General features: G+C 43.3%; 1 protein-coding gene across 5 annotated transcripts in view; it reads left to right on the top strand.

The window, feature by feature from the left end:
- Positions 1–2,563: 2,563 nt before the first annotated feature.
- Positions 2,564–14,919, top strand: part of CEP43 (centrosomal protein 43) — a 71,436-nt gene continuing 59,080 nt past the window's right edge. For 4 of the 5 annotated variants that reach the window (XR_005022160.1, XR_005022161.1, XR_005022159.1 and 1 more), the window contains exons 1-7: positions 2,564–2,754; positions 3,521–3,574; positions 5,318–5,372; positions 5,853–5,941; positions 6,395–6,532; positions 11,934–12,014; positions 14,447–14,506. Coding sequence is in view for 2 of the 5 variants with exons in the window: in XM_036871383.1 (XP_036727278.1) it covers positions 2,653–2,754; positions 3,521–3,574; positions 5,318–5,372; positions 5,853–5,941; positions 6,395–6,532; positions 11,934–12,014; positions 14,447–14,506 (579 nt within the window). In the remaining 3 variants the exon portion in view is untranslated. The remainder of the gene's footprint in view (positions 2,755–3,520; positions 3,575–5,317; positions 5,373–5,852; positions 5,942–6,394; positions 6,533–11,933; positions 12,015–14,446; positions 14,507–14,919) is intronic. The other variant, XM_036871384.1, reaches the window with a different exon arrangement.

The raw sequence follows: 14,919 nt of genomic DNA, 5'->3' as shown, positions 1-14,919 counted from the left end.
TCAGTTTTGCTGAGATATGGAAATTAATAAATGAATAGCTCTCTTACCTCCCAAGTCAAACAATAATGCAGTTCCCATTTCTTCTTCCTTAATTTAAGGCTTATTTGGGACATTTAAAAAATTTAATGGTATGTTTCCTTCAGTTAGTAAAATAAACTTTAAGCAGTAGTATTAAAAATCCCATGTTTACAAATGATAAATAGTGACATCTTCGGCCTTAAAGTGCTCAAGGAAGTGAATGCTTTTGAACAGAGCTTCTACTTTGTTGACTTTATGATAGGAAAAACGCATGCATTTTAAGGCAAATTCCCCTGTTGTATAAACGACTCCCTGGGAGTGAGGAGTTATACTAACTTTTATGATAGAGTAGTAATTGAAATAATACCCTAGTGACTTCGAAAGTTATCTTACAAAGCTGCTAAAAGAATCGAAATGGAGAACCGTAGCTTAGCTGAAAGAGGAACTCTAGTTGCAGACCTAGAAAAAGCCAAATAAAGATCAACTGCACCGTGGCCTACTCACTGCCTGCGAGTTCCCTCTGCCCGCGTCCATCTCCCCACACCCCCATCACCAACGAATCAGATCCACATTTATGTTATTTTAAATTACAAAACTCTGTGAGGTAGGTTAATACTTGACAGCTGAGGAAACCGAGGCTTAGAAAGGTCAAGAGGCCTTGAGAAGTAACAAACGGTACAAATCCTCAGACTCAGGAAACCCAGTGAAGGCAAATGTGCTAGCAAACGTTTAACACCTGGCTCTCTGTTTTTGTTTTTGTTTTTAAAAGCCCTCATTTACAGTGTTTGCCAATTTCCTTAGTGTTTCCTACCATAGTGGGTTTCAAGCTACCAATGTGATATCATGGGAATACGCCCTGGGCTGATAGTTGGCTGTCATATTCTTCCTTCAGCAGTTTTCTATCATTAAAAAAAAAACCTGACTCCACAGTCTTTAAAATTTACCATTGCCCCCATTTCCACAAATGCTGGAGAGATTGCACAAGTCAGCACCCCCCTCCCCACGTGCATCCCCTCCCGCTTAGTCACAACTGCAAAGCCGTGGCACCACCCCGGGGGTTATGGCCACCCTGCTTACCACCAAGGGTGGGTCCTCGTGGCCATCCGGCTGATGAGTACCCCGATTCCAGAACCCCCTTCCCAGGTCTGCTTCACATGACCCGATCTGGGGCGACTGTCTTGGTTTGAGTGCCCCAGAAGCAGAGCCTAAGATCAGGCTTTGGGTGCAGTTTATTTGGGAGAGGGTGCCAGGAAGCACCAGTGGGGAAGTAGGGAAATGGGACCAGGCAGGGAAGGAACTAATAAAGGCTGTGTTTTCAAGCACGTTTCTATTTAACTAGAGCTCAAACCCGAAACACTGGAAGCTAGTGGACACAACTTAGATGTACCTCCTGCCCCCAGAGGTGAGGTGGCTAGGGGTCCTTACCCACTCATTGCCTGCAGGCCCTCTCGGGAGGTACAAACTCCCTGGCACTTCAGGTCTTCCTCAAGTGCAGGCAGAGCAGGTTTATTTGGGACCAGCAGAGATTTTGCAGACAGCTTCTTTTCATAGACATGTTACAAACACACAAGTAATTTTTCCACTTCCCTAATTTGGATCCTTTGCTTACTGTCTTTTAATTTACTAATTTCACTTCATAATTCCTAATCATCTTTTGATGTGTATATATATATAGATAGATAGATAGATGGATTCTGCCTCATTCTCTTTAACTCCTGCATTCTGTGTAAGGATGTTTTACAGTTATCCTTTGTGACTAGACTACAGTCCATTTGCATCTGTTTTGTTGCTGTGGAGGTTACTCATCCCAGTGGTTAAAAAGCCAAACAAAAGGCGAAACTACTGAAAGGTCTCGAGTCCTCCCTGTTCCCCTCCGCACCACCTGGTACCATACCCTAGACTCAGCTACAATTAAGTTTGTTTTTAATTCTTCTGGTTCTTTTCATTATATCTCTAAATAATATACATCCTGACCCATCAACCATAAATAGCATATATTCAAAGGATAAAATTTTATCTTCTCTTTCAGCTCCTAATTTTAAAACTTACATTACTTTTAGTTCTAATGGTGGAAGATTTTGTGACTTTACCTAAGTCATTATTTATAAACTTACATATTCCCTATTGGCTCCCTGCAAAGGGAGATGAGGAAATTAGTATATTTATACTCTCTCTCACCCCCCCACCAACGTTATAAGTCTGAGTTTTACTTTTATACTGTCAAGAATTTGCATTCGCCTCTGCAATTATGATTACATCTTTCAAACTTTGCCCATAATTGATTGAAAACACTCAGCAGCATTCACGATATTAGGGGTACAGCAGGTCTGTAGGCAGCTCGCATATGCCTTTCAGCTGAACCTTTTCTGCACCCGGGTCAGCCTCCAGCTGTCAGCGCTGAGATGACTTGGTGCCAGCTTTGGCTTTTACCGGCCACCACAACGTCCTCCGCTTCGGCCACCGCCCCCAAAGCCGCCCGAGGCCCCGCCCCGCGCCCGAGGCCCCGCCCCGCCGTGACGGCGGGCTGCGCGCCGGCGCCGGGAGCGTGGGCTGAGGCGCGTTGCCGCGCGCCGTGCGGGCTGCGGCAACCGTCGGCCGTCGGCGCGGCTTGGGCGGTTGTCTTGGAGAAGCAAGATGGCGGCGACGGCGGCCGCGGTGGTGGCAGAGGAGGACACGGAGCTGCGGGACCTGCTGGTGCAGACGCTGGAGAACAGCGGGGTCCTGAACCGCATCAAGGTTGGGCGGGAGGCCGGGGGGCCGGCGGAGGGGAGGCCGGCCGCGGGCGTCACAAAGGGGCGCGGGGCGCGTCCGGCGGGCCGCCCGGGCTGGGGTCCGAGCTCGCGGGCCACCTTGGGGGCGGTCCGCCCTCGGGTCGAGGGTCTCTCCCGGGGAGCCTCCGGGCCGCGCGGCGGCGAGCGGGTGGGGGGGGGCCCGGCCAGCCTTCGTCGGAGGAGGCCGACCGCGGCGTCCGGTGGTCGAGTCGCCCGCTACCCGCCCTGGTCCCGTTCCAGGCCCGGTGGTCGCGTTGCTCCCCGCGCCTGGGTCTCCGCCGCCCCTGGGTCTCCCCCGCGCCTGGGTCTCCCCCGCCCCTGGGTCTCCCCCGCGCCTGGGTCTCCCCCGCCCCTGGCCTCAGCTGCTGGGCAGCGAGCCCCCCCCGCTGGCGGTGACGAGCGGGTGGCGGGCTGCTTCTCGGAGTGTACTTTGCAACCGCGACGCGGCCGATGGGCGTCGTGAAGGCCCGGAAATCAGGACCGCAGCCAGAGTGATGGGTGCTGACCGTGCCAGGGGGACAGACGGTGGGCACGGGGCACAGAGAGCTTGCGCCCCTCCGTCAGGACGTCTCGGGACGCCTTCTGGCCTCTCTTCGCAGCTGCCTGTTGAGCGTTATCATCTTGCTAGTTTTCCTGTTGCCTTTTGAAATTTCAGCTGGTGAGCTGCTTGTCCTGAAAATGTCCTGAGATCATTTTTGTTCCTTTACCCCCGCCCCCCGCTTTTTTTCAAGGCTGAACTCCGAGCAGCTGTGTTTTTAGCGCTAGAGGAGCAAGAAAAAGTAGAGGTACGAAATCTACAAAGTTTAATGACTGTATTCGTTTATGTTTAATTTCTAATTACTTGAAAGCCACTCGGAAACACTGTTTCGAGGAGTGTGTAGCCAGGGACAATTTTGAACTAAGGATTAAACTTCTTTACTGTTGGGAGAGGGTCACGATTATTCTCTTTTCATGTATATTTTAGAGTTGTGGAGTAATCTAAAGAAAGTCAAGGCACCACAACTCTAACGCCAGTAGTAAATCTCATAGATCTCTTTCCTTAGGGGAAATCCAGAACACTTGAAGAAGTGGTTTCACAGTCAGTGGGTTTACTGCGGGACCCCTTAGAACCTTTAATATGCTGATATGCACTGTGAATCCCCACCGGGTGGGAGGAATATCGTATGCAGCTTTTCTCCAAGTTATCCAGTCACCCAGTTATTTTAAAATCATGTAGTCTTTCTTATGTCAAAGGTCCTGTCACTTCCGTCTGTATAAGTGTATTTAGTTTTTTCTCTCTACGGCAAGTCCTGCCACCATCTTGAGTAAATATCGTGGCCAGCAAGCGTTACTCCATAATCAAGGCCTTCAACTTCCTCTGTGACAAATCAGCCTCTTCTCCTCCTCACTTGAGACCTAGATGCCTTGCTCCTCTTTAACTTCAGGAAGGTCTTCAGTTCTTGGCTCTTCTGTGTTTTTCCAGACATCAGTCTTCTCTTAGCTGCCTCTTGTTCTTAGCTGGTCTGGACCCCATGGTCCGTATCTCAGAAATCCTCCCTACCTTGCCTTCCAGCCATACTTGATTTGGGGAAACATCTTAAGGGTCATTTAGTTGAGCAGATTAACTCCCCTCCCCGTTTGTGTCCGTCTGCGCTAGAGCGGTCAGCCCGCACTGGACTGCTGACGTTCCTGGTTGGTGGGTCCAGCCTCCGTGAGGTCCGGAGCTGGCTGACCCTGAGTCTCGCCTCTGCTCAGCAGCTCCCACTTCGCCGTCACGTTAGCCTCCGACATCACGTTACAGGTAGGCTAGGAGGCTACATCACGTTAGCCTCCTAGCCGACCTGTTTCCTTCAGTGTTGACGGACGGTCTTGTCTCTCCCTTCACTAGATAATAGAAGCATCAGATCCTAACTTTTTGTGTCCTCCCCCACAGTCTGTCACTCATCTCAGAAAAAGCTCCCCTGCATCTGTGTTCATCTGTTTCTCGTTCTTTCCTGCTTTAGTAGAGGCGACTCTATCTTGTCCAAGAATAATCACTTTCTCTGGGTTTTACCTTCTAGGTGTTACTGTCAGTGCCTCTTCTATACGCTGTTATCTTTGGCCTCTCCCTTTCTCCTGGCTCTTCTGTTGAGCACGGAAACATGTTTACATCTCACTCAAGGAGAGAGCTGTTTCCCTTGACTCATGTTTTGCTTTTTAATACCTCTGCAACTTTTTTCCTCAGTTTTGAAAGACTGTGTCTCCCTTATACCTTTCCTTATGCTCCAGGCACCCTCTAATTCATTAACATCTTAAATCCATCACTACTACACCTAAGTAATTTCTTTTGCTGCTGTCAAGAAGAATCTCCTAATTGAGTATATCTCAGTCCTTACCTTAGCAAAAAGTAGTTCCTGTAGTAATCAGTAGTTATAGAATGGGTTTAGCCATCATTTTGTGAGTGACAATATTTAACTTAATATCTTTGCCAGAAAATTGAACTTCAGTCGACATTTTGTAGTGGTTTAGGGATAAATGTATAACACTTAAAATATTTCATTTTTTAACAGAACAAAACTCCTTTAGTCAATGAGAGCCTGAAAAAGTTTTTAAATACGAAAGATGGTAAGATGTTTTTTATTGTTTATTTTGTCTGTCTCTGAATTTTCAAATCTTGACTCCATTTGGGAGAAATGAGGAATTTCAGATTATTTTTTTGAAGTATCCGATTCTTATAGGTTCTCATTTTAAATTGTATATTATTGTACAACTGAGTTGCCATTAAATATCAGTGGTCATGGGAAATTGTTGGTTAAAGCCAATTTTATTGTAAAAAGCTGATTTTACTGTGAAAAGCAAAACACTCACCCATTTATGAAATGTCACATTGTGTTACTGATAGTTCCAGACCAATGATCCTAATGAGGAAATGGCGGAACTGAGATGTTCATCACTTAATTGTATTATTCAAGAGAAGAAATTTGCAATTTGAAACATTGAGAAACTTCTTTTCTCCCTTTACTGTAGTTATCTTACTTCCAGTGTCAGTGAGGAGGCCTCGGGTTCCTAAAGACCCTCTCTCACCTTCTCTTTTGCTCTTTGCAGGCCGGCTGGTGGCTAGTCTCGTTGCCGAATTTCTTCAGTTTTTCAATCTTGACTTTACCTTGGCTGTTTTTCAACCTGAAACTAGCACAGTAAGAATGATGCTTTTTACGTCTGTCTCTGAAACTGCCTTTGATACAGATGGGTTCATTACAAGCTGAAAGTTAACAAAATTTGACAACTTACTTAGAGTGTCTTGTATAAAGGTTATATTTTATAGTTGATTACCTGTTTTTCTCAAAAGCCATCTGAGCTGTCAGATAGCGGGCACCAGTGTCCCTGCTTCACATAACTTGACAGAAGTGTTGTTATAGAGTTAACTTGTTCTGCTCTAAGCCTGTACCTGGTAACGGAGACTTTGAATGCAGAGACTTGGTAAAAGAAATATATAATTCTTAAAAATGGACGTTTCATTCCTTAGAAAAATGGCCTCTTTGAGTTTAGAGATGTCTTTAAGTTCTGAAGATATTTTTCTTTAATCTCTGAAAATAACTTTTCTATATTTTGGTGCATTTATACTTCTTTATATCTTATTTCTTTCCCAGTTTCAAGGTCTCGAAGGTCGAGAGAATTTAGCCCGAGATTTAGGCATTATTGAAGCAGAAGGTACGGTGGGTGGACCCTTATTATTAGAAGTGATCAGACGCTGTCAACAGAAAGAAAAAGGGCCAACCAGTGGGGAAGTAAGTACAGTCCTATCCTTTGTTACCTGTTTCTGTTTTCCAGTCATTGCCTGTCTAGTGCGGCCACGCAGATTAGTGCATACATAATGAGTCGGGTTTAAATAAAAAGAGGTTATTCCTTCAAAATGAAACAAGACATACTCAGAGATTGTATAAATACACATTTTGATGAGAACTGGAGATGTGGTAGCTCTGAGGCTGCTGCTGCACCTGTTCTGGGAGTGACATCAGACCAGGGAGTTCAGGGGCTGGGCTGTGTGGAGCCAATCCCAGCTCCTCCCCTAACTACCCTCCGGCCTTGGTCATGCGACTCCCCTCCCCGGGCCTCCTTTGTAGATGGGGATGGTAGTCTTCCTCGCAGGCGTTGTGGGGCTTACACGCGTGACTTAGTACACGCGTGAGTTGGTACACGCGTGAGTTAGTGCATGTGAAATGCTGAGAACCTCAACTGTTGGCTGTTACTTTTACTACTATTTTTAAACATAGAAGGGCTGAATTATAGGCTAGTTAACAATTTTTTGAACTTAAAGCCTTTTTTAAACTAGGCTTAAAACTTTAAGCTGTTGATTTTTACAGTTTCTAAACATTTTCATACTTTGTTTTTTTGATTAGCCATTGTCTTTCTTATCCTTTCTTTTTAGAAATCGTGCTAATGAGATTAATGGTTTGATTTCCTTTACAAACATTAGTTTTACATAAAGATACTGTTTCATGGATGTAGACAACATCATAACTGTTCCAGATACCTGGTTAAATGTGTGCTTTTAGTCAGGTTGGTCTGTAGGAATGTGGAAGGTAATGGACTTTGGACTTTTGATGCTGGAGAAGAAAGCTAGCTATGGGTTAGCCCACTGAACTCAGTGAAGCTTTCACCAAAAGTGCATTTTAACCCCCCCTTAAAAACCAGGTTGCTGTGCCCACATCTTTTCAGTCTTTTCTATTCATGATTGCTGAATTAATTCAGCCCTTTGCCTATTTCTTCTCTCTTTAAACATTACAGTGACTATGTAATGGCAACTAAATAATCTCCAGGTTCCTCAACTTTAAGATCCTGCACGATGTGGCACCAACCTGGCTTTCGAGCCTTATGCCTTTTTTTGAAATGTGCAACCTTGTGCTTAGGCCAGGTGGAACTTACCCTTGAAAGTGGCTTTTGCTTTCTTGCCGTCCCCTTTTTCCCATCTATTCTCCACCTGAAGCGGTGCGTTACCATCCACGTTCTCTCTTTTTTTTTAATAAATTTATTTATTTTTATTTATTTTATTTTTTAGCTGCGTTGGATCTTCGTTGCTGCGTGCAGGCTTTCTCTAGTTGCAGCGAGTGGGGGATATTGTTCGTTGCGGTTGGCGGGCTTCTCATTGTGGAGGCTTCTTTTGTTGCGGAGCACGGGCTCTAGGCACACAGGCTTCAGTAGTTGTGGCATCAGGCTCAGTAGTTGTGGCTTGTGGGCTCTAGAGCGCAGGCTCAGGAGTTGTGGCGCATGGGCTTAGTTGCTCCGCGGCATGTGGGATCTTCCCGGACCAGGGCTCGAACCCGTGTCCCCTGCACTGGCAGGCGGATTCTTAACCACTGCGCCCCCAGGGAAGCCCCACCATCCATGTTCTCTTGACTCTGACTTTGGGGATGTTTTCTCTTGTTTTTACTCACTCCCTCCTGGCAGCCCCTGTAATTTAGTGCCTCATCCCGCGTAGTTGTAACAGTTACCTGTTTTTTTTTTCTAATTTAATTTTATTATTATTTTTTTATACAGCAGGTTCTTATTAGTCATCTATTTTATACATATTAGTGTGTACATGTCAATCCTAATCTCCCAGTTCATCTCACCCCACCCCCCCTCAGTTACCTGTTTTTATGAGAGTCGCTTATATCTACGAATAACGCAACACCAGGAGCCACTTTTGGAATGTACTCCTGTTTTTGTTTTTGTTTTTTTTTGCTGTGTGTTTGTCATATATGGCCTTTATTATGTTGAGGTAGGTTCCCTCTATGCCCACTTTCTGGAGAGTTTTTATCAGAAATGGGTGTTGAATTTTGTCAAAAGCTTTTTCTGCATCTATTGAGATGATCATATGGTTTTTCTTCTTCAATTTGTTAATATGGTGTATCACATTGATTGATTTGCGTATATTGAAGAATCCTTGCATCCCTGGGATAAATCCCACTTGATCGTGGTGTATGATCCTTTTAATGTGTTGTTGGATTCTGTTTGCTAGTATTTTGTTGAGGATTTTTGCATCTATATTCATCAGTGATATTGGTCTGTAATTTTCTTTTTTTGTAGTGTCTTTGTCTGGTTTTGGTATCAGGGTGATGGTGGCCTCATAGAATGAGTTTGGGATTGTTCCTTCCTCTGCAATTTTTTGGAAGAGTTTGAGAAGGATGGGTGTTAGCTCTTCTCTAAATGTTTGATAGAATTCACCTGTGAAGCCATCTGGTCCTGGACTTTTGTTTGTTGGAAGATTTTAATCACAGTTTCAATTTCGTTACTTGTGATTGGTCTGTTCATATTTTCTGTTTCTTCCTGATTCAGTCTGGGAAGGTTATACCTTTCTAAGAATTTGTCCATTTCTTCCAGGTTGTCCATTTTATTGGCATAAAGTTGCTTGTAGTAGTCTCTTAGGATGCTTTGTATTTCTGCGGTGTCTGTTGTAACTTCTCCTTTTTCATTTCTGATTTTATTGATTTGAGTCCTCTCCCTCTTTTTCTTGATGAGTCTGGCTAATGGTTTATCAATTTTGTTTATCTTCTCAAAGAACCAGCTTTTAGTTTTATTGATCTTTGCTATTGTTTTCTTTGTTTCTATTTCATTTATTTCTGCTCTGATCTTTATGATTTCTTTCCTTCTGCTAACTTTGGGTTTTGTTTGTTCTTCTTTCTCTAGTTTCTTTAGGTGTAAGGTTAGATTGTTTACTTGAGATTTTTCTTGTTTCTTTAGGTAGGCTTGTATAGCTATAAACTTCCCTCTTAGAACCGCTTTTGCTGCATCCCATAGGTTTTGGGTCGTCGTGTTTTCATTGTCATTTGTCTCTAGGTATTGTTTTATTTCCTCTTTGATTTCTTCAGTGATCTCTTGGTTATTTAGTAACGTATTGTTTAGCCTCCATGTGTTTGTCTTTTTTACGTTTTTTTCCCTGTAATTCATTTCTAATCTCATAGCGTTGTGGTCAGAAAAGATGCTTGATATGATTTCAATTTTCTTAAATTTACTGAGGCTTGATTTGTGACCCAAGATGTGATCTATCCTGGAGAATGTTCCGTGCGCACTTGAGAAGAACGTGTAATCTGCTGTTTTTGGATGGAATGTCCTATATATATCAATTAAATCTATCTGGTCTATTGTGTCATTTAAAGCTTCTGTTTCCTTATTTATTTTCATTTTGGATGATCTGTCCATTGGTGTAAGTGAGGTGTTAAAGTCCCCCACTATGATTGTGTTACTGTCAATTTCCTCTTTTATAGCTGTTAGCAGTTGCCTTATGTATTGAGGTGCTCCTATGTTGGGTGCATATATATTTATAATTGTTATATCTTCTTCTTGGATTGATCCCTGGATCATTATGTAGTGTCCTTCCTTGTCTCTTGTAACATTCTTTATTTTAAAGTCTATTTTATCTGATATGAGTATAGCTACTCCAGCTTTCTTTTGATTTCCATTTGCATGGAATATCTCTTTCCATCCCCTCACTTTCAGTCTGTATGTGTCCCTAGATCTGAAGTGGGTCTCTTGTAGACAGCATATATACGGGTCTTGTTTTTGTATCCATTCAGCCAGTCTCTGTCTTTTGGTTGGGGCATTTAATCCATTCACGTTTAAGGTAATTATCGATATGTATGTTCCTATGACCATTTTCTTAATTGTTTTGGGTTTGTTTTTGTAGGTCCTTTTCTTCTCTTGTGTTTCCCACTTAGAGAAGTTCCTTTAGCATTTGTTGTAGAGCTGGTTTGGTGGTGCTGAATTCTCTTAGCTTTTGCTTGTCTGTAAAGCTTTTGATTTCTCCATCAAATCTAAATGAGATCCTTGCCGGGTAGAGTAATCTTGGTTGTAGGTGCTTCCCTTTCATCACTTTAAGTATATCATGCCACTCCCTTCTGGCTTGCAGAGTTTCTGCTGAGACATCAGCTGTTAACCTTATGGGAGTTCCCTTGTATGTTATTTGTCGTTTTTCCCTTGCTGCTTTCAATAATTTTTCTTTGTCTTTAATTTTTGCCACTTTGATTACTGTGTGTCTTGGTGTGTTTCTCCTTGGGTTTATTCTGTATGGGACTCTCTGCGCTTCCTGGACTTGGGTGGCTATTTCCTTTCCCATGTTAGGGAAGTTTTCGACTATAATCTCTTCAAATATTTTCTCTGGTCCTTTCTCTCTCTCTTCTCCTTCTGGGACCCCTATAATGCGAATGTTGTTGCGTTTAATGTTGTCCCAGAGGTCTCTTAGGCTGTCTTCATTTCTTTTCATTCTTTTTTCTTTAGTCTGTTCCGCAGCAGTGAATTCCACCATTCTGCCTTCCAGGTCACCTGTCCGTTCTTCTGCCTCAGTTATTCTGCTATTGATTCCTTCTAGTGTAGTTTTCATTTCAGTTATTGTATTGTTCATCTCTGTTTGTTTGTTCTTTAATTCTTCTAGGTCTTTGTTAATCATTTCTTGCATCTTCTCAATCTTTGCCTCCATTCTTATTCCGAGGTCCTGGATCATCTTCACTATCATTATTCTGAATTCTTTTTCTGGAAGGTTGCCTATCTCCACTTCATTTAGTTGTTTTTCTGGGGTTTTTTCTTGTTCCTTCATCTGGTACATAGCCCTCTGCCTTTTCATCTTCTCTATCTTTCTGTAACTGTGGTTTTTGGTCCACAGGCTGCAGGATTGTAGTTTTTCTTGCTTCTGCTGTCTGCCCTCTGGTGGTTGAGGCTATCTAAGAGGCTCGATGGGAGGCTCTGGTGGTGGGTAGAGCTGACTCTGTACTCCTGTTTTTATGAGAGTTGCTAGTTGAATTTTTTTTTTTTTTTTGAGACAGTGAAGTAAGGAAGCAAGTCAAGGGAAGGTAGAAAGAGTAGATCTTTGAGAATCACAGGACAGTGTTAGTGTGGCGAGTTGGGAAAGCAAAGTGAGAAGGTTAAATAACTTCGGAAAGGAAGCTTGGGGGCATGTTTAAATGCGGCCTGAGTATAGCCTGTTCAAGGTGTTTGGGTAAAATACTCAGCAGGTAATTAGAATCACAAGTCTGTTTGCTTTGTGTTTTGGTAAAATTTGAAGAAAATCTAATGAGGATATTTATATTAATAGGAAGAAATAAAAGTGCCAATATTGTATAGTGGTTTTAAATGCTGATATTCTGTTGAGGTATAATTGGTATGTTCATGCTTTATTTTTAAATGTGTTTTAATGTAAACTGTGAAATATTTCAGGGTGCGCTAGATCTGTCTGATGTACGTCCTCCACCGAAGTCCCCAGAAGGAAAAACAAGTGCACACAGTGCCCCCAGTAAGGTGAGTGGGCTGAGGCTCCGCGGGGCTCTGCTTTCTGTCGCTACTGTTGTTACAAGTTTTGTTGTTGTCAAGGTGCTTTTTTGTCTTTGATGAAGTATATATTTTAATGTTTATTTATTTATTTATTTAGAGAGTCTCCTAAAACTTTAATAAGCTCCTTTGGGACCATTATGCAAGACAATAGGTTTTTTAAAATGCCATGTAAATATGCTCTTAAATTTTTTTATCAACAATTTATATGTTGAGCCACATGAGATTTGGATCTCAGTACTATACTTTCCATTTTTAAAATACTGAAGTTATTTAAAAAAATTTTTTTTTAATTTTTGAAAATTCTCTTGCTTTGATATTGTTTTGAATATTGTATCGTAGAAAGAAATATGCTGTTAAATAACAAAATTGTAGGATATTTGGATTCATTTGGTACTTTGAACGTATTGTCCTTCAATTAACAAGGAAATTTACTTTTCACTTTTAAGTTCCTGTAATTTGAGAATATCAGGCTCCAGAATATAGAATTGTTGTGTTGAATACTGTAGACAGGTGCCCAGATATGGAATTGTAAATCACGATGATTTTTTTTATACTGATGAGCTATTTTAAGGATTTATAAAAAGTCTGTGCACTCTGGTTGTATTTGTATGAGCTGTTAAAGTTAAGGCCTTCTGATCTCAGGGATTTGGATTAATGGAGAAAAAACTGTGTGGAACACTTGAATGTAAAATCCAGGCTCTCTGTACTAGTAGGAATGGATAGAAAGGTGGTGGTCTGGAAGGGCATCTTCCTGTGCCTGGCTGAGCACAGCACGGTGGCTGGACCAGCCCGTCTCACCCAAGGGCGGGCTGGGGTCTGATCGTGCTGTGGGACTTCCTCTGACTTCTGTTTGGAGAGGTGCCGTGGAGTACATCCCCAGAGTGGCTCCTGGGGCTGTGTTATTCGTAGACACAAGTTGTATCTTTTTAAATTAGGTGAACGTCTGGAGGGCAGCAATTGTACTGCTAGGTTCCTTGCTTTTCCAAATGCCTGGGCGTAGACACCAGTGAATGGTTCCTGTTGCTGTTTATTGCTGGTTCTTTGATTTTGTTGCTCCTTTTTATTTTTTAGATTTAGAAATCAGAGGAATGCTGTGCCTTGGGAATGAGGCTCTCACGCTGCTGGTAGCTGTTCTTTTTCCCGAGGCCTAGTTAGCCTTTCCTAATAGGGTCGGTTGGTCTTGGAAGCATTTTCCCGTGATGCTCATTGGAGGCTGGAACCTGCTGTACAGGGAGAACGAGGTTGTGAGTGAATCTAAAATTCACTTCAAATTAAGTGCCAGATATAAGAGCCTTAGTAAAAAGAAAGGTTTGCTTTCTGTGAAAATATCTGGCTTTAGAGGGATTAAAATTAACCATATTCCAAAATACTTATTAATACCTATAGTATTGAGTTATTTGGAAGTTCTCTTTTTAGCATATTATTTTCTAAAGCATATTGGCAATACTGATTTTCCACATATCGTGTGTCTCCAAGATAAAATGTTAATGTCTGTTTTACATCTCTGTATGCTCTCTACATAAAAAGAGTTTTAAGCTCTGTCATGAGAATTATCAAGAGAATCTTAAGTTTTAAGTCAGGAAATGTTGCTCTAAATACAGAGGAGTGATGGTAATTTTTGAGGTGTCTCCAGGTGGTCCCTGCTTCTACCACCTTCTGATGGTTTTCAGCTTCACCTGGGCGCTCGGCCGGCATCATAGGCCTGCGGGCGCAGTGAGCACTTGCGGACACCGCAGCCCGTCTCCAGCGGGGCTGGATGGGGTCTGTTTTCAGGCACGGCACTCTTTTGGCAGTGACACTGCAATTCCCCTGTAGTCCTACCGGATCTGGATTTGGGACTCCAGCCCTTGCCCCACCCTCTTCTCGCCCGCTTTCTTCTCTCTCTGAGGTCTTTGAGTGGCTCGGGGGCTCTAAGAAGGGCCTACACATCAGGGCGCCTCATCGGTCTGGAGGGCACTAGGAGTTCCGGGAAGGTGGGGCCAAGCACAGGGTCCAGCCGGGCCCTTAGAAGCTGGCTTTGTGTCCTCCCGGGGAGGGAGCGGTAAGGCCAGGGCAGGTCGCAGCGGAAGCTGCCGAGGCGTTCAGGCTGGCTTGCGTCGCGTGCTGCTGGACGGAGCGGGAAAGGAGTGGGTCTCCGCACACGGGAGCTGAGCGGGGGGGCTCCGGCCCCTACGTGTAACCCCGTGACTGGCTGACAGAGGAGTTAAACATGAGCTGAACCACTTTAGGAAGAGTGTTAAGAAAAGACTAAAACACTGGATTTCAAAGTGAAGCACATTAGTTAGATTTTCCATTTTTAAGAAATTTTCTAATAGGAATCTTTATTGGTTTGGTATGAATTAGTTTATTTTTAAAGATTTATACTTTGTGGTAAAATGTCATTTTATTCTCATGCTCAGATACCAAGGTATAAAGGACAAGGTAAGAAGAAGCCAAGCAGGCGGATGTCTGGTGCCAAGGTAACGCGGGAGGGCCGAGGAGGAGAGCGGCCTGGGCCGGGCTGGCCGCCGGCCTCACGCGGGCCTCCTCGGGCGCTGAGTTCCCACTGGCCTAGGGTTACGTTTCCTTTTGAAATGTCACTTTCTTTTATCTGTGATCAGAACATGCCAAAGTCATGGTGACGTAAAAGAAAAAGTAGTTTGACTTTCAGTTTTTATCCAGGTGAAAATCATAGTGTTGTATTTTAAAACTCTGCTCTCGGTTTTGCTTTGAGAATTCCTTGTTTTTTGGGCAACAAAAACAAGTTGAAGACACTTACTTTCCTCTTGAATGGGTGGTCACCTATGTATCCTTAACATTATGATTTTTATCTGAGGTAACTAGAACATCAGACTACTTTTTGGATAAGTTCCAGTCGATGAGTAAAGGCCAC

Source organism: Balaenoptera musculus, chromosome 12, assembly GCF_009873245.2.
Source record: "Balaenoptera musculus isolate JJ_BM4_2016_0621 chromosome 12, mBalMus1.pri.v3, whole genome shotgun sequence".
Classification (NCBI taxonomy): Eukaryota; Metazoa; Chordata; class Mammalia; order Artiodactyla; family Balaenopteridae; genus Balaenoptera; species Balaenoptera musculus.
The sequence above is the reverse complement of the archived record's forward strand: the minus strand, read 5'-3'. Positions and strand labels throughout refer to the sequence as shown.